The sequence below is a fragment of the Schistocerca nitens genome, chromosome 12, assembly GCF_023898315.1.
Source record: "Schistocerca nitens isolate TAMUIC-IGC-003100 chromosome 12, iqSchNite1.1, whole genome shotgun sequence".
NCBI classification, from domain to species: Eukaryota; Metazoa; Arthropoda; class Insecta; order Orthoptera; family Acrididae; genus Schistocerca; species Schistocerca nitens.
In genome coordinates this window covers 123,018,788-123,046,097 of record NC_064625.1, presented here as the reverse complement: position 1 = coordinate 123,046,097, position 27,310 = coordinate 123,018,788, and the positions used below count along the sequence as shown (strand labels likewise).

Genomic DNA, 27,310 nt, shown 5'->3' with positions numbered 1-27,310 from the left:
TATTGAACACAGAAATATTCCATTCATTTATTATTTCCATCCTGAATGCATGTATTCAATTTTTCGAAGTCATGCACAGGCAATATTTTTCTAGTATCCACAGCCACAAAAATATATCACATAATAAATATAACACACACAAGTTAGCTCTGACCACACTGTCAGAGGTCTTTGCAATCTTAAACACTGAGAGAAAATAATTCTCATAGATTCTATGAACACATTTAACACGGTGCATTCTCAATTACTGAAATACTATTTGTCGCGACCTGTATAACGCAACAGTCTCGTACTTGAAAAAGTAAAGACTTAACAGGATATTTAAAAAGTGCAAACAAAATCAAATAAATAAGCACAAATGGAATCCTACAGTCTTACAATAACCAAAGTCGATACAATAAAATTCAAATAAAAACAATAGTTAATCATACATGGTATGTCAAAAGAAAAAAAATAGCCAAGCCTGCATAATAAGTAAAACTTTGGTGGAGATGATGACCATTATATCACATCATATGACACTCTACAACTCATTCTTGTTAAGAGACTTTGTGATTTTCTTTTGAGGAACTTCAAATCTGAAAGCCTATCCGTGCCACATTCTGCATCCTGGTGACAACTTTCTGGCAAGAAAGGACAGGGAAGAAACGTGCAAAAGCAGAGGTAACAATTCTAGCGAATGTCACTAGCCGTTCCAGGTAACCTAACTATATATTGTCTACTGATATGTTCAACCTGAAAATTGTACTTGGGTTAGTGAGAGATGTGCGGATGGCACTTTCGAAACGCTCCTTGATACGTGCGAAGTCCATAACATTCTCAGGTTTGGACTCTATCCAGAACCTGTCGAACTCGTAGAACAGGAAGCAGTAGAACTGGTGGAAGGAAGATATGGCGGGGCAGCCGCGGGCGACGTTGAAGAAGTGCGTCTTGGCCGTGCCGTCCTTCAACATGTGGTAGGCCATGCTAGTCAGGTTGATGCCGACAATGGCGAAGGCGTACCCGTAGCGGGGGTGGTGCGAGTGAGACAGCACGTGGCACGCGGCCCCGGGGTACTCCTGGGCGAAGTATATCAGGTTCTCGAGCCCCAGGAGACCCATGCCGCGGAAGTCCGTCTTGGGGTCTTCCCCCTGGAAACCGATACCCTGCCACTGCTTCGTAACACGCGACTCCAAAGGTTTGTCGGGCATCAGTAGCTGCCACAACCTGGAAAGGAGAGAACACTGTAAGAACACTGGACAGAAAGGCCACAGATTTTCAGCAGACTTCAGCTAATTGTGTTTATAATGCATTACGAGGTGTGATCAAAAACTAACAGGAATTTTTTAATTTTGCAGGCTTTATACATCCAATTTTCAGAATTTTTTTTTTATCTTATTGGTGGACGGATTCCTGATGTATGTTTGAATTTTCAGCTGTTTTAAATATTTAGTTTACTGTTGACAGTCGAAAAGGTTACACGTGTTTTTGAGTGATCAGTAATTTTTTTTTATTTTTGGAAACAGTGGATCAAAGAATTTGCATTAAATTTTGCTTGAAACATGGAATGAAGTGCAGCACCACATTCAAAATGTTGCCTGTGGCCCTTGGCGACTTTGCCACAAGTAAGACAAAAGTTTGAGAGTAGTATAAATTTTCCAAAGAGGGTCAAGAAGACTTTGGTGATGACAACAGCCCTAGCCATCCTAGCATATCATTACCAATGACAATGTGGGAGGGGGGTAACAGTTCTGGAAAATTACAATCAGACAGGTTGCTGATGGTGTCAGTATAGCCTTTAGCTCATGTCAGACAATTTTTTCTGATGTTTTGGGCATTAAACATGTAGCAGCAAAGTTTGTTCCAAAATTGTTGAATTTTGACCAAGAACAGCATTGTGTAGACATTGCACAGGATCTGCTGAATGAAGTTGACAATGATCCAGAACTTCCAAAGACAGTTATAACAGATGGCAAAGCAAGGGTAGACCAGTATGACACTGAAACCAAGGACCAACCGTCCCAATGGAAACTGCCTGATGGGCAAAGACCAAAAAATATTCCACAAGATCGGCCACACGTGAAGGTTCTTCTCACTGATTTCTTCAACTGCAATGGGACAGCTCATCACAAGTTTCTGCCTTCTTGTCATACGGCCAACAAGGAATACTACCTGGAATTTATGTGCCATTTGCGTGAAGCAATCCAAGAAAAATGACCAGAATTGTGGTGAAACCGCTCGTAGAAACTGCATCACAATAATGCTCCCACTCACAGCTCAATGCTTCTTTGCATTTTGCTGGCAAAAAACAAAACTGTTATGTTGTCTCAGCCACCATTTTTGGCAGACGAGGCCCCCTAAGACTTCTTTCTTTGTTCGAGAACCCTGAAATGACGTCTATTGACACCCTGATGAGATAAAAACAGACTTGCTGAAGGAGCTGAACACCATAGTGAAAAGCAAGTTCCAGAAGTGTTTCCAAGACTGGAAAAAGTTCTCACACAAGTGTGTTATATCTGAGGGAGTTTACTTTGAAGGGGGCGAAGATGATGATGAATAAATAAAGACTCTTTAAGAAAAACAAAAATTCCAATTACTTTGTGATCACATCTTGTACATCCTTTAAGACACAATATTCCATTGTGGAGAGAATCATTTTAGAAATGAAAGAGCCTAATGACTTTTTTATTTAACTATAACGACTGGTTTTTGGTGAATTGGGCTGTCTTCAAATGTGAAACAAAACACACAGGAGGACAGTTGTTACCACTGGCAACAGCTGCTGAGCATTGTTACAAATTGCAAACCATATTTCCAAAACTACTGTACAAAAGAAGGCCAACCACAAATCAGTTCCTACATTCAACCACTGACCACTGTACATATGCAAAGATGACAGATATAGAATTAAGTGACTACTGCGGCAGAGGGACAGCTCAAATGCTGCCAGTTTTAGGGTTGTCTGTAGCATGGCTATCTGCACACACTCTGACTGTGAATGTATACATTTTGCTAACCGAGTGAATTAGTCTTTCCTGCAAATAATATTACCATGGCAGCATACTGTGAAAATAAAAGATTTTTTTGACAGTGTGTGATAATATTGCTGATTGACTTACAGTCATAAGGCTGTGATAAAAGGCACAGTTCGCTGCTTAACGTTTCATCTTTCACTACCAGATACTTCGGATGTTTTAACAACTCGATAAAGCTGTTAAAGACTCAAAACAAACTGAACTTCCCAAGTTGTCACAGTCTATGATGAAATCTCCAACAGTGTAAGGCGAAAAGTTAGAAGGCAATTATGTATTGGACCATGGCCTTATGCCAATAAATCAAATATCAGCAATATCACAAATACCAGCCATGAATGCCTACATTGTATGAATAATTTAGGAAGAGACAGATTGCTACTTACCACACATATGACACTCTTAAGTTACAGATATGCACAATTAAAAGACACTTACAAAAAAACTCCCAGTCACATACTTCATCAGCAAAAGAGAAACGCACCTCATTCATACACACACAAGCAACTCGTGTACAAATGACGCCAACTCTGGCAACTCGGGCCAGAATGCCTTGTATGAATGTTTGATAATGCCAATGTTTGGGAGAGTACAAAGGACCACCTCTCCAGGTAAGAAACTTCGGGAGTGCAAATAGTCAACAATGCCACCACACCTCCACTCAATACAGTCTAAGGTTAAAAACTGTATTGAGCAAATGTGTCCACAACAAAGAATTGATCAGCTCCTCAAAACTGAAACACAAATCATCAGAACCCTCATAAAAAATAAATACCAGATTAAAGGAGCCAGAGAATCCTCCCCAATGAATCTGTGTAATGAGGGATTGGCCCAATAACAAGCACAATGAAAAAGAAAAATTTCTTTCACATCTTGCGGCTGCAAGGAAACAAGATCTTACTACAACTTGTGATGAGAAAGAAGACAGGATGATGATGGATCTGAGAAATTCAGGAAGATTCTCAAGCAATTAGACTCCAGATAACAGATGCAGAAAACAAAGACGAAAGAAGAAGATGGTGATGATGATTAACCCATCCAATACATAAAACAACTAGAGGAATCTCCCTCCTGATCGTCAGAATGCCATCACTTTGTCTCTTGAACAGAACACAAAAGCAATTGGTACCTAAATCAGCAGAATATCAAGCTGGATTCAGACTGAATAGGTAATTCCAAGAACAAATTTTTAACCTCAAAACTGCATTCAAAATGTAAATGCTAGGATTACAAGTAGTATTGGTAGCACTGATAGGGAAAGAAACATAAATGAACGTGAGAGAGAGAAAATGGGAGCCGATCATTTATCTTTGCTTTTTGTTTGTCTGTCTGTCTGTCTGTCTGTCTTGCACATAATTAGAACTGCATATCATTCAGCATTAGTCCATTTTACATCACTAAAAAATATAAGTAATAAAAATCAGTTGATCACACAACTTCTGTGCTTTTATGCAACTGAAGCAATTACTTTTGAGGCAAGTATAGCTTACATTGACAAACATAAAAATATGGGTAGTTATTGTTATTTTGTACTCAAAATAACATTCTTCAACAGGGTCGAAGGCAAGTGTTTCCTGTTATTACTGATAAATGTGTAAGTTAGTCTGTGAATAACAGAAACATTTTATCACCAACTGTGACATAATCGCGTGTACAAAAACAGTGATCCAATACTGTAAAATGCTTTTTTATTCCAGTCACTGATCACAAATGAATTCTTTAGGCGATAAAGAATTCATTTGTGATCAGTAACTGGAATAAAAAAGCAGAAACATTTTATGTAAGTGTGCCCAAGTACTAAAGGGATGTTTGATATATTTTTGTTTAGTTTTATTTTTTGAGGAAATTGTGTTTTCTTGCACTATACGGTAAGTCTGTGTTGTTTCCTTTATTTCTGCTACAACATCCTGTTTTTCACACTACAGTTCAACAATTTATGAATAAAACCTGAACCAAACAATTTCAATTTTTCTATAAATAGTGTTTATTTTTACGTAACAAACAAGAGAATAAGTATGTAGAACAAAAATGTTTTTTAGGTTATGGAGCCCTTAATATATCCTCCTCAGTTTCTAGATTGTTCACTTCGTCCAGTTTCTAGGGAATCTAGGAAAACACAGATCACGTACGTAAATTAAGCGATAATAATGAGGTAGCACCTGATAGGTATGCAATACATCTAACATTCTGGTAACAAAGGTACGGTCTCAACTGGGAAACGCTATTAGAAAATCTACCACCATCTACACTGGCTTGACGTAACCTATGGTAGTTTTACAACTCTACTTGCAACAAAACATGTGATCTTCTTTAGCTTTCCTCTATCGACCCCATCTGCTGAGGGTCCCAGACTGACAAACTACACTCAAGTATCAGTACAATGACAAAAAAGTTAGAAGCTACTGTGAGGAATGAGAAACTGGTGACCGAAATCACCAGGCGGTGTCATCGCTACTGTGGAACCTAGTGACTGAAATAATTGAAAAGCTAAATACTAGAGGCTACTTTTGCCAAGCATATGTGTACGTGTGCGCGCGCGCGCGAGAGAGAGAGAGAGAGAGAGAGAGAGAGAGAGAGAGAGAGAGAGAGAGAGACAGCGAGTGTATACCTGTCCTTTTTTCCCCCTAAGGTAAGTCTTTCCGCTCCCGGGATTGGAATGACTCCTTACCCTCTCCCTTAAAACCCACATCCTTTCGTCTTTCCCTCTCCTTCCCTCTTTCCTGATAAGGCAACAGTTTGTTGCGAAAGCTTGAATTTTGTGTGTGTTTGTGTGTGTATCGACCTGCCAGCGCTTTCGTTCGGTAAGTCACATCATCTGTATATAGAGAGGTAAAAATTGACACACATGCTTGGAATGACATGGGGTTTTATTAGAAAAAAAAAAGTTCACAAAATGTCCGACAGATGGCGCTGGACAGCAGAACTTCATTGACTGCGCACGACAATCGTGTATAAAAGGAGCTGTAATGAGAGAGAGTATCAGATGCGCCAGTAGTTGCAGCATGTTGACGTTAACTGAAAAGGCGAGTTAGTGAAGCTGTATTATCAGAATGGGGAATGTGCTAGTTCAGCGTTACAATCCTATCACCATAGGAATGGGATTTGTTGGCCGGGGTGGCCGAGCTGTTCTAGGCGCTACAGTCCGGAACCACGCGACTGCTACGGTCGCAGGTTCGAATCCTGCCTTGGGCATGGATGTGTGTGATGTCCTTAGGTTAGTGAGGTTTAAGTAGTTCTAAGTTCTAGGGGACTGATGACCTCAGATCTTAAGCCCCATAGTGCTCAGAGCCAATTGAACCATTTTTTTGAAGGGGACTCAAACGGGTAAAGGTCCGTTGACAAATGGAGCTGTGGCGAGAATGATTTCGAAGTTCGAAGCCACGGGTTGTTTAGACAATAGAACCCATAGTGGCCGACCGACAACAAGGCGTAATGCTGCTGAGACAGTTCAGGAAGAAATGGAGACTGTAGCGGGTTCGTCTATGCACTGGGAAGTTAGCGCTCGTGCAGTTGCATGTCGCACCGGCATTCCATACACTACTGTTTGGTTGGCACTGAGGCGTACCCTCCGATGCTGTCCGTACAAAATCCATCGGCATTATGAACTGTTACCTGGTGATTTAGTGAAGTGGAGGGCATTTGCGGTGTGGGCATTTCAAAAGATGGCGGAAGATGACGATTGGTTGATTAACGTGTTGTGGACCGGTGAAGCTCATTTCACGCTCCAAGTGTCTGTCAACACCCACAACTGCAGAATTTGAGCTACCGAAAATCCTAGAGCTGTCGTGGAAACTCCATTGCATGACGAGAAAGTCACAGTATGGGTTGGATTTACCACATCTACCGTTATCGGCCCTTTTTTCCTTCGAGGAAATGCGTGATTCCAGTTTTGTAGCTGCTACTATGATGGGTGAGAGGTACACCGATATGTTACAAAATCGCATCATCCCCTGCTGGAACTTACGATGTTTATGTAGGATGGCGCTCCACCCCATATTGGTATATGCGTGGAACATCTCTTGCGCGCGTCGTTTGGTGATGATCGTGTGCTCAGCCGCCACTTTCGTCATGCTTGGCCTCCCAGGTCCCCAGACCTCAGTCCGTGCAATTATTGGGGTTACCTGAAGACGCAAGTTTATCATGATCGACCGACATCTCTAGGGATGCTGAAGACAACATCCGATGCCAATGCCTCACTATGACTGCAGACATGCTTTACAGTGCTGTTCACAACATTATTCCTCAACTACAGCTATTGGTGAGGAGTGATGGTGGACATATTGATCATTTCCTGTAAAGGACATCATCTTTGCTTTGTCTTACTTTGTTGTGCTAATTATTGCTATTCTGATCAGATGAAGTGCCATCTGTCACATTTTTTGAACTTCTGTATTTTTTTGGTTCTAATAAAACCCCATGTCATTCCAAGCATGTGTGTCAATTCGTACCTCTCTATCTACATTATTCCGCGATTTATTCAGTTTTCAAATTTATACAGACTTTTTGATCACCCGGTGTGTGCATATATATATATATATATATATATATATATATATATATATATATATATATATATATATATATATATATATATATATATATAAATTTTAAAAATATAAAAAAATCTGACACTGGTACCTACCAGAGAAATTTTAGGTTAGCATATGCTCGGAGAGGCCTTGAACAGTGGGTTTTCTGAACATGTCTCCATCTTGTGCAAGGTTTGAAAAAATAAATAAAGAAATGTCTGATACTGTATGCAATACTGCCAAAGTTTGTAGGAAGAAAGTAGTGGAGGAATTGGTGGAAATAAACCAAAAAGAAATAGATCCTGGGGCATGGCAGTGAACCTCCTATAAATGTTACTGACCTCTCTCTCTCTCTCTCTCTCTCTCTCTCTCTCTGTCTGTCTGTCTGTCTGTCTGTCTGTCTGTGTGTGTGTGTGTGTGTGTGTGTGTAGATGGGACCTGGATGAAAAGGCGTCACACATTTCTGTATGGAGTTGAATCTGTTATTGGTATTGATTCAGGTAAAGTTTTAGATGTAGAAATTATGTCTAAATACTGCCACCAGTGTGCAAATTGGAAAATGTCCAACAATGAAGACAGTGAGAAACTGTGACAAGAAAAGCATGAAGTACCATGCTCTAAAACTTATAGTGGCTCAAGTGGGGGCATGGAGGCTGCTGCAGTTGTGAGGATGTTCTCCAGATCTGAGGACCAGTATGGTGTTACATATACTAAATACTTTTTCGATGGGGACTCCTCTTCATTCAAAGATAAAAATCCACAGAAAACAACAATAAAAAAGTTGGAATGTGCTGGCCACATCCAAAACAGGCTTGGTGATAGACTTCATTAGCTGAAAGAGAAGAAACGTGAAGTACTTGAGGATGAAAAACCAATACAAGGAAAAGGCAAAATTACTCTGAAAACAATTGATTCTCTTCAATTATTTTATGGCAGAGCTATCAGGAAAAACACACACAATTTAGAGATAATGAGGCGTGCTGTGTGGGCAATTTTTTTCCACAAACTATCCACTGACCAAACACCAATACACAAGCTGTGTCCAAAACACGATTAGTGTAAGTTCAGCAACAGAAATGAGATGTATTCACATAAACACTCATTACCAGAACCTATGACGAATGCAATTAGTCCCACATTCAGGTTTCTTGCAAAGTCCAATTTAATGAGGAAGTGTCTTCATGGACAGACACAAAATGCAAATGAAAGCTTCAATAATTTAATTTGGATTAGATGCTCAAAAAAGGACTTTCTGTGGACTTTAAGTACTCAAAATAGGTGTCTATGATCAGTTTTATGTAACAATAATGGAAATAATTGCAGAATTCAAGCGCTGAAGAGAGCTGGTCTGTTTACAACAAAAGCATTTTATACCATTGACAAGAGCAGGGTCAAGAAAGCTAACAGATCAGTCAGTGTCTTATCTGCAAATACAGGTCATTAGAGACGGGGCGCAAGCTCGGGTTAGGGAAGGATTGGGAAGGAAATCGGCCGTGCCCTTTCAAAGGAACCATCCCAGCATTTGCCTGAAACGATTTAGGGAAATCACGGAAAAGCTAAATCAGGATGGCTGGAGACGGGATTGAACAGTCGTCCTCCCGAACGCGAGTCCAGTGTGCTAACCACTGGCAAATACAGGCCAGGCATATTTGAAGAGGAGAGAAGAGAAACCTGGAGGATGAGGAGTATCAGTATGGAGGATTTTAAAATTGAGGTAGGCTTATTACACGTATGAGAAGAAAATCTTTGAACCTCATTTTCTCTGTTTTACATTTTTTACATTATTAGAAGCCTTTTCTCTAAACGTACATGTGTTAATGCTATGAAATTTTCAGGAACTGTTTGCAACGTGTTTCTGTCTCCCTGGAACTAAAAAATACGAGCTCCTGCAATTACATTTTGATTTTTAGATGACTGTATGTAGAAAAAAATGTTAATTTTGGATGTGCAAAATTAAAAACTCTGTTAATGATTCAATTTGTAAAATAAATTAATAACTGTAGCTCAGTGGTCTCATAGCCTTCTCAGGACACTACAATAAAATTTTCAGATTAATTGCACAATTAGAATTTGAGTTATGGCTTTTTAGAAAAAAAAAAGACAAAAAAAATTAAAATTTCTGGAAAAATATTAATCCTGCATATTTTATTATATTTTTCCGTTAAAATACAGCTCTTTTGCTTTACACGTGCAGAATTTTAGATTTGTACATTAATAAATAAGGCTGTAATGAATTTTTAAATATATGTTTACATTTTCCGTTATATCCCCCCTTAAAAGTATCATTGACTGGTTTTGTGCAAACGGTTTCACCCTCAACATATTCTGTTCTGCACATATAGGGGTACTACACCAATGATAAGTGTAATACATGGTAAGAAAATAATAAATGTGGTGGAAAAAAAATTTTAGGTGTTGATATTGATGAGAATTTAAACTGAAAAAAGCACATTTTGGAACTCCTGAAGCAACTTAGTTCAGCCACATTTGCACTTAGAATTATTGCAAATCTTGGGGAGACAGAAATCAGTAAGTTCACATATTCCGCTTACTTTCATTCAGTAATGCCAAACAGAATAATATTCTGCAGTTATTCATCTTTAAGAAAGACTGTTGCTAAAAAACGTGCTCAGAGAATAATACGTGGTGCACACACATGATCATCTTTTAGACATCTAAGATGTTGGGCATTCTGACTAGTTACTACTTCACAGTATATTTATTCTCTCATGAAGTTTGTTGTAAGCAATCCACTACAGATCAAAAGGAACAATGATGTACACAATTACAATACCAGAAGTAAAAATGACATTCATTACTCCCCCGAAAGCCACTCCGGTAAGGAGACAAAAGGTTGAGACATTTGAGGACCCAATAAAGCCAACAAGCCACCATTTGTTCAAGTAACTTGCAGGGGATGTCGGTCAGGCCGATTGGCCAGTAACTATCGAGGGATGACAGTTCGTTACTGGGCTTAATGACGGGAACCACAATACTGCCTCTCTGCTGGGATGGTAGAACACCTTGGAGTCAAATACAAGTACATAACTGGAGGAGATATTGTCACTGTGGAGAAATAAGGTCACAGAGCATGGCTGTGGATGGAACTGGTACCAGGGACTGAATTGTGGGAAGAGGTGAGGATCTGAAGATGTCCCCATTCAGTGAAAGGTTCATTGTAGGATTCTGCACAAGGGGGTAAAACATAAACAGAAAGCTTCAGCCTGTTGTTTCCAGAAGAGGAATGTGGCTGCATAGAATGCCGATGCCAATGCTGTCACAAAATTGGTGGCAAGTTGTTCCACTAGAAGTGCCGGATATGTTCGAAGGCCACCAGGGAGAACAAGGCCCGAGATGTAAGACAGCCATTGACAACAGCATACGGTGCAGAGAATAGCCCACGGCCGTGACAAAGGGACAGAAGAACCTAGGGAGGAGACAAAGCATTCACAACACATCCACTTGCTCCGTTTGATTAAGTAACGGGCTTTGGCACAAAGGTGTTTAAAAGTAACAAGACTGTTCGAGGATGAGTGCCGCTTAAGGTATTTATGGGACCAGCCAGCGGTGAAAGGGGCCAGTCGAGAAGATGACAGCAACGCCAGCAGAGTGAATAATAGTATCAGACAAGTTCATCAATTCAACCTGACAAAGAGGGGGATAAACACAACCTGGGAGGTATATCGGGGCCAAGTGGTGTGACGGATAGTACGGCAGTGAAACCCGGCCTGCAGGAGACGGAAAGGCAACGAGAGAATCTCAAAGAGAACTGGTCACCGTCACATAGGTCATCCTGCAGCGACCATAGTAATGAAGGGAGAAGGGGAGGGGAAGTGGGGGAGAGATCAGTGACAAAGAAAGTGCCATAAGCAGCACTGAAATGTGTAAGGGAATCACCATTAAAAAGGCACAGGTCATGGCCCACAAGAAACTGGTCTATGAGGAGACCCCAATTACAAGAAGGACTGCCCCAAAGTGGGTGGTGGGCATTAAAATCCCCGAGGAGGACGAAGGGAGAGGAGAGTTGCCAAAGGAGGGCAGTTAGGGCAGTGGGTGTAAGTGGCCATTCAGGAGGTAGTAGAGATTGCGAATGGTGACTGCAGAGTCCAAGTGAATATGGATGACCATTGCTCGCAATGTGGTACAAAGTGAGACGCATGTAGTAACAATGTCTGTACAGGCCAATGTGCAAACACTCCGGAAGCCCTCAAAGGGCTGACACTATTGTGACAAAGCACGGACCACACGAAGTATTAGTAAAATGAAATTACTATAGAATGATACAAGCTGTGGTGTTGAGAAAATAAGGAACTGCATCACTGGAAGGTGACGCTAGGATCTGTTACAATTCCACTGAAATGAAATGACGGCACGGCACTGATGGCCGGGAGGCCCCATCCGGGGAAGTTTGGACGCTGAGTAGCAAGTCTTATTTCAGGCAATGCCACACAGAGTGACTTACGTGTCCGATGACGAGACATGACATCCAGTCCACAAGAGGAGAAAATCTACAACCTGGCCGGATATCAAACCCGAGTCCGCTGCGCGGTATGCAAACATGTTGCCACTCAGCTAAGCGTGCACACAATTCCACTGAATAAGTACAGAACAGGGAACCAAATGGTAGGCAAACAGGCCAAAGCTGGTCACACCACCAGGTAACCACCTGTCACCAACAAGGACAAGTGACATCCATAAACAAGAGCTCTGACTCTGGCTGTGACGAAGAGTCGGCACTTCTGGAGGCACAGGAGGGGCCTCGTCCCAGGACCAGGTGTCTCCTCCTCCCCATCCTCTGTAGATCGAGGAGGGCGGGGTCCAGAGAGAGAGAGAGCACACTTCAGAGAAATCTGGAACTGAGGAAGAGCAGGCAACCTCGAGGAACACAAACTGTGGGTCCAGCGGCTGATGTGCGGCAGCAGGCCTCTGGTCTGGGAGATGCTGGGGAGAGGGGATGGGTCCTGTGAGGGGATTGCCATCACTGGGAGATGCCAAAGAAGGGCCCACTTCTCCAGCCGAGTAGGGGGAGCGGCATCCGGAGGGGTCTCAGGAACTGCAGGGGAGGAGGAGAAGTGTGGAGGGGAGGGGGGATCGAGTTAAGGAGGATGGAGGAACGGGAAAGGAGGTAACAGAGGCACGGTGAAGACACAGGGTGAAAGATAGTCATATTTTAGACAAGTCCCAGAGTAGGATAAACAATCAAGGAAGTTCCCAGAATGAGATCTTCACTCTGCAACAGAGTGTGCGCTGATATGAAACTTCCTGGCACATTAAAACTGTATGCCAGACCGAGACCGAGACTCAGACTCGAGACCTTTGCCTTTTGCGAGCAAGTGCTCTACCAACTGAGCTACCCAAGCACAACTAACGACCTGTCCTCACAGCACTTGCCCGCGAAAGGCAAAGGTTGTACTACTGAATATTCTTTCCTTTCTTATAAACCAGACAATTTGGAAGTTGAGAGTGACACTCATGACAATTAATGCACATGGGTGGTGGAACACAGGAGCTTCCCTCACGGAGTGTCTGTCCACATTCACTGCAGCAACGGTCTGGTGTACAGCAGGAAGACATGTGCCTGCATTGCAAACACCGAAAACACCTCACTGGTGGTGGGACATTAGACTTCATGCCACACCAATAAACCATAATCTTTACCTTCCCTGGAAGATACTCTAAAATACCAGAATAAAGGCTTCGGTATTGATGCAACTGTCCTTACAGCCTTTCTGAACATTCAGAATGACATGAATGTACCATCTTTCCTAACTCGCTCAGAGTTCCTCAGCAGTTTGAAGGGTGAGCTCCTTATGAAAAATGACACTCTGAACCATATTCAAAGACTGATGAGGAGTTATAGACACCGGGATGTTGTTGAGATTGTGACAAGCAAATCCTACCACGTTGTACCCATAGAGTCCACTCTGCCAAACTTCTCTTCTACAGTTCCCACAAATAATAATGACTTGATGGTGATGGAAGTGTCCCCGTCAGGCCTGGTGGAGACCAGGTAGAAAGCATTTCAACCCAAGTTGCTGCACCTGGTCATCCTCCCAAGGAGTAGCCAGGGACGGGAAGGCTGCAGGGTCATAAGAAGTAACATTAAAGTGTCCATTCCCAACTAAAGAGATGGCTGTAGAACAGCCAGTGTTTTGGAGCAAAATGTGTTTCATACACTAACCATGATACCACCCACTCTGATCAGGGGCTCTCCCCACGGGCACCACCTAGCCACAGCTACGTGGCCACTGTCAGGAGTTCCGATGATCCAGCATGACAAGCAACCACTCCTTGGCATACATGGAGATGTAGCAGCTCAGGTACCAAAAGTGTGATACCTACGTGGTGAGAAGGCTCAGCCAAAGGGGTACGTAATGACTCCACCACAAGGACTGGCTGCCGTGCTGGCTTTATAGTGTTGAAAGGACAACAGCATTGAGGAAAAGATGGAAGAGGCAGTAGGAGCACATGCAAAAGATGTTAAATAAGGTGTCCTTCCCTAGTTGGCTCACACAATGGACACAAAATTGAGAAGAGGAGGTCAACCAACCCCAACCCTAAAAAAACCAGGAGGATAGCTGGGCTGATATATACAAAGACACAGAGAGAAGGGAGAGAGCGGGCAGAGGGGAAGAAGTGCGGACATGAAGGGTGGGGCATGAGGAATGGAATGCAGCCTGGGATGTAAAAAGGTGCTCAATAGCTTGGGGCACATGTGCGCCGTACACTAACGCATGAAAGAGCTGCGAATCCCCTGGGGGCTTTCAAGTTTGGCACCGATCACCATGTCTTACAACATGTTTTCATAACTTCAGAAATCCCCTATACGAGGCCTGTCTAAAAAGTATCCAAATATTTCGAATACCTGACGGGGTTGGGACTCTAATCCCCTTCAAGGTAGGACCCTTGTGTTTGCAGACACTTAGCCTACCGATCCTTCCATTGCCAGAAACACCCCTGCAAGTCTTCTTTTGGAATGGTGTTCAGCTCCGTCATCGTGTTCCGCATTATCTCTTCTCTACTCTCAAAATCTGATCCTTTCAGTGGTGTTTCAATTTTGGAAACAACCAGATGTCGCAAGGAGCCATGTCTGGAGAGTAGGGAGGCTGGCAAACTGCTGTAATTCCATGTTTGGAGAAAAAATTTTGGATCAAGTGGGATTAATGTGCGGAGGCATTGTTGTGATGCAGTTGCCAGTTTTTTGTCGTCCATATGTCTGGTCTTTTGTGGCGAACTGCATCACGGAGTCGCCAGAGAACATCTTGATAGAACTCCTTTGTCACCGTTTGTTCTTGCGGTTCATATTCGTGATGCACAATTCGATGGACAGCAAATAAGACAGTCAGCATCACCTCGATTTTGCTTCACACCTGTCGCACTTTCTTCGGCCTTGGACACTCTAAAGCTTCCATTGCGACAACTGTCTTATTGTTTCTGGGTCGTACCCGAACACCCATGACTCATCTCCAGTAATAACAGTGTTCAGAAACCAAGGATCAGTGTTGGTGATGTCCAGAAGGTCCAATGCAACGTCAAAACAGAGGTCTTTTTGTTCCAGCAACAAAAACTTTGGCACAAACTTCGCAGCCACTCGACACATGTTCAAATCATCACGCAAAATTGCATGTGCAGAATCTTTACTCACGTCAAGATCTTGGGCAATCTCCCGCACGGTCAAACGACAATCTGCCATTGCCAAATTTTGCATCCTCTCAACAACAGCTGCACTTCGAGCAGTTTGGGTCCTGCCAGAAAGCTGGTCACTCTCCACTGATGTGTGGCCATTTTTGAATCGGCTGAACCAGTCCTTAATTTGTGTTACACCCATCGCATCTTCTCCAAACACATGCTGAAATGTTTCACTGTGAGAATCACCATGCGTTAGACAAAATTTGATTCAGTTCTTTGCTCAACACGTTCAGTTATCTTGAGAGAATCGATAATCTGATGAACACGTTGTGTAGCATCTCACTCAGCAACAGACACGCTGGAAGGTGGGGCAAAATTCAAGCAAGTGTATAAAGGTCTCTTCCTTTACTGTGTACAGTGGCGCCGCACTATCGTTTCTATTTTGCATGAGAAAATCAAAGGTCAGATACTTTTAGACAGACCTCGTATGTATGTATTATTTAACGAATGGACTCAAGTGAATTGTCTGAGACAATAGTTGTGGTATATGGGAAGTTGTCATTCCTGAGTGACTGTAAGACAATACAAGATGACTTAAGAGAGAATATCTGTTTGTCGTGGCGAATGGCAGCTGGTTCTAAATGCAGAAAAACATTAAGTCAGTGTAGATGAGTATGAAAACAATCCCATAATGTTAGTGCACAGTATTGGTGCTGTGCGGCTCAATTACTGTCACGTCGATCTAGATGTAGTGCTGTTAAGAGATTTGAAATTAAATGAGCTTAGGGAAGGCAAATGGTCAATTTTCGTTAATTTGGAGAATTTGGTTCGTCTATAAAGAAAACCCCTTACAGAACCCTAGTGCAACCTGCTCTCGAGTACCATACTGCTTGAGTGTTTGGGATCCCCACGAGGTCAGATTAAAGGAAGACATAGAAGCCATAGAAGCAATTCAGAGACGAGATACTAGATTTGTTACCAGTAGGCTTGATCAACATGTAAGTACTACAGAATGCTTTGGGAACTCAAATGGGAATCCCTGGAGGGAAGATCAGTTTGTTTTGAGGAACACTATTGAGAAAATTTAGAGAACTGCCATCTGAAGCTGACAGCAGAACGATTCTACTGCTGCCAGTGTATGTTTCACATAACGACCGAAGATAAGAGAAATTAGGACTTGTTTGGAGGCACATATACAGATGTTTTCCCTTGCTCTATTTATAAGTATAACAGGATGATAAATGACTAGCAGTGGTACAAGGTACCCTCCGTCATATGCCGTACAGCGGCTTGTGTAATATGTATGTAAATGTACATAGCTGAAATATCTAATACCTAGGTGTGATCCTGGACCGCACTCCGACATTTAGTGTGTGTGTGTGTGTGTGTGTGTGTGTGTGTGTGTGTGTGTGTGTGTGAGCGCGAACGCGCGCGCACATGTTTTAGATTAGTTTTAGGGTGCAAAAAATCTATGGTCACAAGCACCCATTCTGTGGGGGTGAATGGTAAAAACAGGAATTTAAATCAGCAGCAATGGGAGCAAAACTCAAGGAGGGAAACTAAAAACGGAAGGAAATCTTAGAAAAGTGTTATTGAAAGGGGATTGTTTTCCCCAAAAAGAGCTTCAAATGACCAATGTCATCTCGGTAACACTTATACACTCAAGGACGCAATCCGCTGAATGCGCGTCATCTGCTAAAAGGGAAGATACATCAGGCGACAGCTGTAAACAGGCACATAGCAGATTAAAATAGGGGCACTGAAGTAAAAGGTATCTCACCGTCCACGATTGAGAGCAGTGGGGACAAAGAGCAGGGGAGTATCGCCACTTAATAGATGTCGATAGCTAAAAAGACAGTGCCTAATCTGGAGTCTAGTTAAAATTACCTCCTCCTGATGATGAGGCCAAGAGGAAGAGGTCCAAACACACAGAAAAGGTTTTATGTCCTGTAATTTATTATCCTGAAGTGCAGACCAATGTGTGTTCCGTAAAAGAGCAAGATGACAACATAAAACGCTCTGCGATCAGCAAAGGGAACCATGCGAACAGTGGTCCGAGGAAGAGAGACAGCAGCCTTTGCCGCTGTATGGCTGCCTCATTTCCGCGTATAGCAACATGCCCTGGGATCCAGAGGAATGACACAGAGATGCCCCCAAGTGGAGCTTGTGGAGGCAGTCCTGAATCCGGTGGAGGTTGAGAAGAGACGTGAGCAAATACGAGAGTGGTTTGAAAAGTTCTCAGAATCACCACGAGAGGTCAGTGCTAGAGCAATGAGTTGTTCACATGATATCATGATATTCATTGGACTGTTGCCTGTAAACATGTGCCACATCAGTGCTCTTTGAAGAGAGCTGCGGAGGTGGGGGGGGGGGGGCACTGGTGTTGTTTCTGCATAGTGATTTGCGAAGATGGAAAAGAATTGAGACTCGAGCAGGGATTAAGTACTTCGTAAAGAAAGGTATGAAAGCAAAGGACATTCATGCTGATTTCCAGAATACACTGGGGGACTCTGCACCTTCACATTCAACTGTTGCCAAGTAGACACGTGAATTTAAATTTGGTCACGAGAGCTTAGATGATGATCTACGCAGTGGTTGGCCAAGATGTGTCACTACTCCAGAAATCACTGCAAAAGTGCACAAAATGGTCATGGATGATTGCCGATTGAAAGTGTGTGAACTTGCTCACACTTGCCACATGTCATCTGAAAGGGTGTACCACATTTTAACTGAAGAATTAGAAATGAAAAAATTATCTGCAAGATGGGTACAGTGACTCTTCACGCTGGATTAAAAATGCATGAGAATGGACATATCAGAACAATATATGGCCCATTTTAGTACAAACAAACAAGATTTTTTGTACCAGTTTGTGACCACAGATGAAACTTGGGTGCACTACTATACTCCAGCGACAAAACAATAGTCAAAGCAGTGGAAACATGCTGATTCTTCTCCAGAAAAAAAAAGGGGGCATTCATGCCGATTTCCAGAATACTCTGGGGGACTCTGCTCCTTCATATTCAACTGTTGCCAAGGAGACACATGAGAGCTTACATGATGATCCATGCAGTGGTTGGCCAAGATTCAGCGGGAAAGGTCATGGCATCAGTGTTCTGGGATGCAAAGGGGATTCTGTTTGTAGATTATCACCCCACTGGGCAAACAATTACTGGAGGATACTATGCTAACCTCCTGGACAAATTGCAACAAAAGATACACAAAAAAGGCCAGGTTTAGCAAGGAAGAAAGTCATCTTCCATCAAACACATGTGCCATCATCATGGCAAACTTACACAAACTAAGCTATGAATTGTTGCCACACCTGCCTTATTCACCTAATATGGCTCCGTCAGACTTCCATCTCTTCTGAAAACTGAAATTTTTTTCTTGGTGGATGAAGATTCACTTCAAACAAAGAACTGATAGCCAGAGTTGACAACTATTTTGAAGGCCTGGAGGAAACTCATTGTCGAGATGGGATCAAGGCACTGGAACATTGTTGGATTAAGTGCATTAATATACAAGAAGACTACATTGGGGGGAAAAAAACATAATATACTGTATCTGCTGATGGCGATGGATGTATTGGAGAGCCTGGAGAACAGCATAAAGCTCCACAGTAAAAACCGAACACTGGTTGGAAAGCCAAAATCTAATACGGGTGTCGGCAACAATACAGGCACTCCAGACATCAAAGATGGTCTTGGCATCGTCAGTGTAAATAAATTTGGCATCCTCCATTTGTGTGCATAGAGTAGCAAATGCCCGACGATAAACTATGAGGGGGGGGGGGGAGGGGGGAGAGATACTATCCTTGGGAAGCTGACAAAGGTGACGGCAGAGGCAGGTCCAGGGGCGAAGCCAAGGTGGCATTGTACTCCCATTGTCAAGAAAGTTTTAGGAAAAGGGAAGGAAAGTGAATGCCACACTTGATGGAAGTGGACTCCCGGTGGTAGTAGATGGGAAGGGCTGCCTGCATACTCTAAATCCAAGGAGGTGTCGAAGAAAAGGACATGGGTCGGATGAGTAGGCATGACAGGTGACTAACTTGTAACGACTCAGGACAGCACACCGACTGGATAGCAGAGGACCAGAAGGCTCTCCATGGGGCTAGTATAAAAAGCTCCAGATGCTAAACACAATCCATGGTGGTGGACAGAACCTAGATGCCAAAGAATAGACAGCCAATTCAGAGACCACTCGGTCCACTCCCAATGAGGTACCACTCAGAACAGGGAGGGTCTTGAGGGATCACAGAGAGTGAGCCAAAAGATATGAAACATGAGAAGGCCAGCACAGTTTTCTGTCAAACGTAAGTCCCAAGAATTTACCGATGACTGCGAGCAAGAGGTCAACAGGGCCTAGATGTAGGGCAGGTGGATAAAACTCTGTAGGACGCCAAAAATTTACAAGACAGTCTTACTGGGAGAAAACGGGAAGCCGATTTAGATGCTTCACGAGTGGAGGTGATCGAGACATCCTTGAAGACATCGTTAAAGAAGATCTGGTCCGTTGAGAGCTGTAGTAGATTGCAAAATCATCGATGAAGAGGAAGCCCGAGACATTGGGAAGGAGGCAATCCATAATTGGATTTATGGCAATGGCAAACAGTACAACACTTAGCATGAAGCCCTGGGGCACCCTGTTTTCCTGGAAGAAGTATGGAATGGAGTAGTGTCCAGCCGCACCTTAAATGTGCGTCCTGTCACAAATTCACGGATGAAAAGGGGTAGCCCCAAGAGAATAGTGTGCGGAGGATGCCTGTCCTCCAACTGGTATTGTATGCCCTCTCCAGATAAAAAAATATAGCTACCGTTTGGCGTTTCCTGCGAAAACTGTTCACAATATAAGCGGAGAGAGCAACAAGATGGTCAACTGCAGAATGATGCTTTCGGAAACAGCAGTGGGCAGGTGTTAAAATGTTTCGGGACTCCAGACACCAGCCTAAACAGCAATTTACGATACACTCCAAACCTTACAAATGCTACTCGTTAGAGAGATTGGGCAATAGCTGGAGGGGAGATCTTTGTCCTCTCCAGGTTTCAGAACAGCTTCCTGCCATCTTCTGGGATAGGTATTGTCGACCCAAAGTCGATTATAAAGGCGAAGGAGGCACCTAGCACAGACTAGGGTATGATAGATGTAGCAACATTTGGACATATGTAACAATGGCATCCTGTACCTCAATTGACCTATTAGGCCAACTGAAGTATAGGATACAAATTTTATTGTTGAAGGTTTCTTCACTATCGCTAGTAATACTATCGTAATTTTCACTCGATATTATTAGTTTCGAAGGTGAATAAAAAATTTATAGCCCATACTACAGTTGACATATATAGGTCAACATTCATCTTTGCTGTTAGATATGTGCAATACATCATCTCTGGTAATTTCTGACGACATTGGTCAAAGCCAATGGGTTGCATCCCATTCTTCGGTAATCCCTAACAGCGCCCACTATCCTAGTGTGAGATTTAGAGGATTTATTGTGCTAGTTTTATGTGGAAACCAACTACTAGAAGTGCACTCTAAGAAGAGTTTGATCAACATGAGTGACAGAAGATGCAATATCCGAAGAAGTAAATCTATCGATACTGTCAATTTCTAACCACTGTCAACTTTAGCTAGCAGATAATACTGTGTTTAATGCATCTACGTCTGTGAAAGCAGAAGCAATATGGAAGTTAATGAATACTGGAATATTATGAGTAATTCTGCCTGAAATCATCTTACATGGGAGAGCTCTACGATCATGAAGTTCCGCCACGTAAAGGAGCACTACTGTTCCTTCTTCTTAACAAATACCAAGAAAAATAGTATGTTCCACACATTAAGAATGAAAATCAACGTAACTGTCACATCAACATAGGAAACTTTAGGCACAAATAAAGATTTTAATATGTCTGTTTTCTGATAGCGGTTTCTCCCTTAAATTCAGAAAAACTTATTCCAGCCTAGGTTCATGGATTTTGTTACACTGTGATGTGATAGCTAAGAAACCCACCCTGATGTCTTGTGACGCCTGTATAATGGATTTCTAGCACAGGTTCAAATGTGAATACCTGTTACTTCCAATCTACAATAGGCCTATGCACAATATAGTAAACCACAATGTGATTGACACAGTGGTGAACAATGTTTTGTATATCACCTGGTGATTGTTATGAAGGACTACTATAGCTTGTTCTTCCATCATGTCATGCCCTCAGACTTGGACAATTGCATGACGACAATGTCCCGCCAAAGCATCCTTAAGTTTGGGTATCAGGGCAGTTGAACGACCAACAGGTACCAGGAGTCCACTTCAAGCCACGATGAAATGACCTGGTGTGTGATGTCATTTGTGCAGGCAGAGATAGCACAGAAAATTGACAGTATTTATTTTACTTTTATGTTAGTTTCTGGAATGTAGGTTGTCAGAATAAACTGATTTCCATCATAGCCAGAGGTGAGGTGTAAGTTATGTTTATAGGTGACTGGCTGTGATTTGGCAAAACCAACAAATGTCAATACAAAATTTTTGTTTTGCCAACATCCTGGTCTTTAGCCTAATTTGAGGCCTAGTTAGAGCTGAATGGTAATAGTTTGGTTAAGGGTCAGTGAAGCCAACAATTGTGAAGTGATTAGAACTATAATGCTCTTGTTATAGCACATATTTTGTACAATACTGGATTTTACCAACCGGTTTTTTGACTATGTTCTGCACCCTACCTTCACCTTATCCTACCATATCTTGTTAATGAATGTGTGTGTGTTATTTCTGCATGTTTCTGACATGTCCAATACTATTGTACTGAGTGGTCCATGGACGAATAAATAAATAAAAGAGATGGTGGTATTAGCAGGATTCAATATTTTTGGGTATGAGGCATTACTCATGAGAGTTACACAGGGGCACCTTAACACTAAAAGGCTCAGAACCCTGAAGTATGGAAAGTAAATTTTCAGTCATAAGTACTGAAGGAACTTAGAATGTATTTACAGAAACAAGCAGACATAACACAAGGCTGAGGTAACAGATGGATAGATGACTACCGACATATGGAAATCATCAGATCTTTTCACATTGGGGTACTATGGTAGAGCTATCAATACACATATGAAATGGTACATTTTAAGAGCAACTTCGTTAAAGAAGATCTGGCTTTTCCATTGCTGTACCTTAACAGGTGAAACCTAAAAGAAATGTGTCAACCAGATAATTACAGGGAGCAGACAATTTATAATGTTACTTACAAAGGCCCCTCATAATAAAACGTCACTGAATCGGTTTTAAACAATACCATACACTTCTCTGAACGATAACTGTGTAGGCCTACAGCAACACGACCACGTTAAGTGGTCTATGCAGTTGAAGTAGTTCCTCTCGTATTTGCAACAGCCTTCGTGTTAAGTCAATTTCCTCATTTGGGTAAAAAGTATAAGGACTACTAACAAACGAAGTGTATCCGTCATTTCCTGTAAAATCTTGGAGTAATCATTCTAACAGTCTTTTACTTTGATGTTGCTAGATTAACTATCACATAAACCGATTACTCAAATGCACAGTTACATGTATAAATGATGGTAAAATACAGTCCACTCATAAGGCGGAAACTGCTGAGCGATTTTCATGCACATACATACCTTAGTAGTTTCCTTTCATGATCTAAGTTAGATGCGTCGTACCACGTCTTCCTCAGTGACTCTACGTGGTGTATTAGTTCCCGATAGCCCCAAATTTGTTCTATACAAGTACTAAACGATTTTATGAACTGTCTATGAATATGGAGATTGATTTCCTTCGCACTGGCCACAGTATTAACGGCGAAGGGAACAAGACTTTTTCTCTCCGTTATGAACAGTTTAGAGTCACACTGGCGATCCAGTACATCCAGCAGTTTCCTAATAGACTGATTTCGTGAGTAGCGTAAGGAGAATTCCACACCATGGGCGCGTGGAGCCCCAGGCTTTTCTCCGTAACATATCCTTTGAAGCTCACACAACTTCGTAGTTTTCCTTAGGATCCACTTAACTGCCGGTCTTAAAAGCCAATAAATGTATGTCCACATCGATCGAAACATCTTCGCTCAGCCACTGCTTCCACATTACCGGAAACCGCCCTTTCCCACACACAATTTATATGACTCACATTCCAACACATCTACAACGCCGTCATTTTAAACGACGATGGAAGTTTGTTTTCCTCGTAACCAAAGTTGTTACACGTAAGCTGTGTCCGTTTTCCACGTGACCAAAGTTTTTACACGTAAATTGGAGCCAGTCACTAGAGTCTTGCGTATACGAAACGAGCGATAAAGCGATTGCGACATCTAAGGGAGTAGTTTCGTATTTGCGAGAACACGAATTAAAGAGATATTTGCGTTTCCTATTCCGCTGAAATAAAACATAATAATCGCTTACTTGTTTCCAATCGTTATTAAAGGGATGCTTGAACGGACAGATGTACATAGTGTTCTACTTAAAATGCTTTTTAAGGGGCCCTTAAGGTTCAATAATATTTTCAAACCGTTTAAGAGCGCGTATTGATGTATTATTAACACCAGAAATATAGACGATCAGTACTGATCGACTTCAAAGTATTCTCAGTACTGTCAATACATAATGAACGAGTTTGATAATATTCTCCATTCAAATGTTGACAGACCTTCACGAACCAGCCACGCAGCGTTAGTGTAGAATGTTTATTTTTCAATAAACCGTTGTGTATATCATACCCAAGATTGAATTTTTAAGGAGTCTCTTAACACAAAAGAATATTAATAGCCTATGCAGGGGTAATCATTGTGGATACCACCTTTGTATTGTTAACGGAGGATTCGCTAAGACACTGCTAACATCATGAATTTGAAAATATAGTACAGATTGGTGTATTATGTACCAGATTGGAAAAACTCTCCCATTTCTAAAATTGCGTCCTATATCCTCAGTGACTAGTAAGAGGTCTGCAAAATACACGTCTTCAACAAATTGTCACAAATCATAAAAAACTGTTGTACATTAACTGCCTAAACAGGTCCTTGCACGGCAGATGTAATTGCTTCACATGTCTCGGATCTCTTGCTCATGATCTTCTGTCTTCATTACGACGGTCGCATTCCCTTATGGACAGGCAGTGCCAATATACTCTTTTCGGCGTTGAGTTTCTTAATGGCTTGTAGTAAACGTCAGTAAAATCATTAGATGAACGTCGGCCGAAGAACCCGAGACAGAACCCAATAGGCAGTTTGTCAACAAGCGGCCACGAAAGCCTTAACAATGTTGTATTACGCCTCTATGGGGAGGAGTTTTACAGATTGTACCGACGCCTTGACCAACGACGGAAGAAGAAAGCGCGATTGATGTCCTTTCTCGCCTTTCTGTCACGGTGCCGAGATGAAGATGCTACACCGAAGTTCTTGAAATGTAAGCGCCTATTCACCACCGCCCAAGCACATCGTATCTACGACACAATGGAACGAGGTTTTCTTCTTGAGCGAATTCATATAATATGGAGAGACTTGGCAAGAACGGATCAGGAACTTTTGGACATTTTCTATCAACTAAGTAGCAGAATACATCGAGACGACTGGGACAAGAACGACAGCATCACTCACAGGAGCATGCAGAACGAACTCGAGCACTGCACCGAGCGACAGAAGAAAAAGTCTGAAAGATGCCGAAAGCAGATCGACAAGGCGATTCCCGACATGTCACACACAGTGGTCAACCTCAAAGAACGACAATTGACCGTAGAGGAAGTGTCTGTTCTTCAAAAAGGAGGGAATTTTGCAATTATCCCGATAACTGTACCTATGGAGGACATCATTGCCAACACCGAAGCGGCCATTCGGACCCTTCCTTGTGAAAGGACAGAGGAAATACGCACTGAAACAGCCAGGATACTGCGCCGAGCAAGACCACCAGCTTGCAACCTGAAGAAAGAAGAGCTACAAGCCATTAAGAATCTCAACACCGACAAGAGTATATTGGTACTGCCTGCCAACAAGGGGAATGCGACCGTCGTAATGAACACAGAAGATTATGAGCAAAAGATCCGAGACCTATTAGATCCGACGACGTACCGAAAACTAAGCGCAGATCCGACGCAGCGTATCACACAGAATACGAATCGATTAACGAAAGCGTCTTCTCTGCCGGCGGACGCACAGAGAAACCTGCGCAACACAGAAGCCCTACCACCTCGGCTGTATGAATTACCCATGATCCATAAGAACAACGTTCCACTGAGACCGATTGTTGGCGCTCCTGGCTCACCGACGTATAAACTGGCAAAACACTTGGCTTCTCTGATCCAGCCACACGTGGGAAAGACCGACACATACCTAAAGGACTCAGGACATTTCATTGAGAAGCTGAAGAAACCGAAACTTGCACCAAACGACATCCTGGTCAGCTTCGATGTTGTTTCTTTGTTTACAAAAGTGCCACTCAGTGACGCTCTAGAGCAAATCGGTTCCATTTTCCCGCAAGACATCACAAAGCTTTTCCATGCATGTCCCACCACGAGCTATTTCACGTGGAATGGCGATTTCTACGAACAGCTGGAAGGCGTCGCCATGGGTAATCTTCTTAATCCAGTGGTGGCCAACTTCTTCATGGAACTATTCGAAGCACAGGCACTGGACTTGGCGACTTGCAAGCCTAAGGTGTGGTACAGGTACGACGATGATACTTTCGTTGTGTGGAGCCATGGTGAAGAACAGCTCAGTGACTTCCTAAGACACTTGAACAGCCTCCATTCCAACATAAAATTTACCATGGAGTTACAAAAGGACAAAAAACTGCCATTTCTAGATGTGCTGGTCACAAGGGATGGTGAAAACCTGGGACACTGCGTGTATCGAAAACCGACACACACGGACCGATACCTGCACAAACTATCAAACCACCATTCGAGCCAGAAAAGAGGCATGATTAATACGCTCGTAACGCGAGCAGGACGAATGTGTGAGCCACGGCACCTCAGGCGCGAAATGCAACACTTGGAAAGTGTTCTGAGGAGCAATGGGTACTCCACAAGTTAGAAGTGTATCAGAGCCAAACATTCGGCGAAGTAAGGAATCAGAAAAAGAAATGTTGGGTACGGCCATTCTGCCATACATTCCCAGAGTGACGGACAGAATCGGCCGTATATTGCGCAAACATGGCGTAAAGACGAGTTTCAAACCGACAAGGAAGATCAAAGAGTGCCTTAGATCGGCAAAGGAGAAAAGGGACGCACTTGCAATGTCGGGAATATACCGTATACCATGCACATGCGGAAAAGTTTATGTCGGAATGACTGAAAAATCAATCAACACCAGGATCAAAGAACATAAGCGACATTGCAGATTGGGGCAGGTGGAGAAATCGGCCATAGCAGAGCACGCACTGAGCGAGACCGACCACGTAATAAAATTCGCCGACACGGAAGTTCTGGCTGTAGAGAAGCACTATCACACGCGCTTGTTCAGAGAAGCTGTAGAAATACAAAAACCCCGCGAACAGTTTCAACAAGAAAGAGGAAAGCCTTAAGGTAAACGGATCCTGGCTTCCCGTACTGCAGCGAACGACCGTCGCAGGTAGCTAGAGGAGAACCGCACCGGGGAGAAGCCCTCGGACGTTGGCACGACAGGTACTTATAGTCTGCAGCCGCGAGCTCGGCTCCAGTTCACCACCGGCAATGGAGGGTGAAGCTTTGACAATACCAGCCTCTCGTGCTGGCGAAACGCCAGTAAAATCATTAGATGAACGTCGGCGGCCGAAGAACCCGAGATAGAAGCCAATAGGCAGTTTGTCCCTTCAGTATATTGAAGATTTCATGAACTAGAATTGCCAATAAATATTGAAAGTGTGTAGGACCCTTTGTAGGTACCACTTTAAATCCACCTGAACTAGAGAGCCCAAATGCGATACTTCGCACATATTCATAGAAATTTGCCTATTGTGAATCAAAGGCATAATATATCGTCGTCAAGAGTAGTGGAATAGAATCTGTAAGCTAGAATACGCAAGCTGTGTCTATAGGTCAATTCACACAGGCCATCACATTACGGCACCGTGACGTCAGGTGATACCTACACTGCCCATCACTTCACATCCCGTCAGTTCATTTAGCCCAGTACCGAAAAGTTGGTTATGAGCTATCGCTGT

The 27,310-nt window shown here is 42.7% G+C and overlaps 1 protein-coding gene across 1 annotated transcript; it reads right to left on the bottom strand.

Annotated features, from left to right (window-relative positions):
• On the bottom strand, positions 1-23,386 carry LOC126215143 (ELMO domain-containing protein 2). The gene is made up of 2 exons (XM_049941806.1): positions 22,802-23,386; positions 1-1,206 (listed from the first exon to the last, which is right to left on the bottom strand). Exons 1-2 carry the CDS (start codon positions 23,236-23,238, stop codon positions 708-710), a joined length of 936 nt encoding a protein of 311 aa, XP_049797763.1. The 5' UTR covers positions 23,239-23,386; the 3' UTR covers positions 1-707.
• Between the last annotated feature and the right edge of the window lie 3,924 nt (positions 23,387-27,310).

Excerpts from the sequence above, each read along its gene's own strand:
- LOC126215143 (XM_049941806.1), bottom strand. The coding sequence starts at position 23,238 with ATGTTTCGATCGATGTGGACATACATTTATTGGCTTTTAAGACCGGCA. Across the intron at positions 1,207-22,801 it reads CATGAAAGGAAACTACTAAG|GTTGTGGCAGCTACTGATGC; the intron begins GTATGTATGTGC and ends TCTCCTTTCCAG.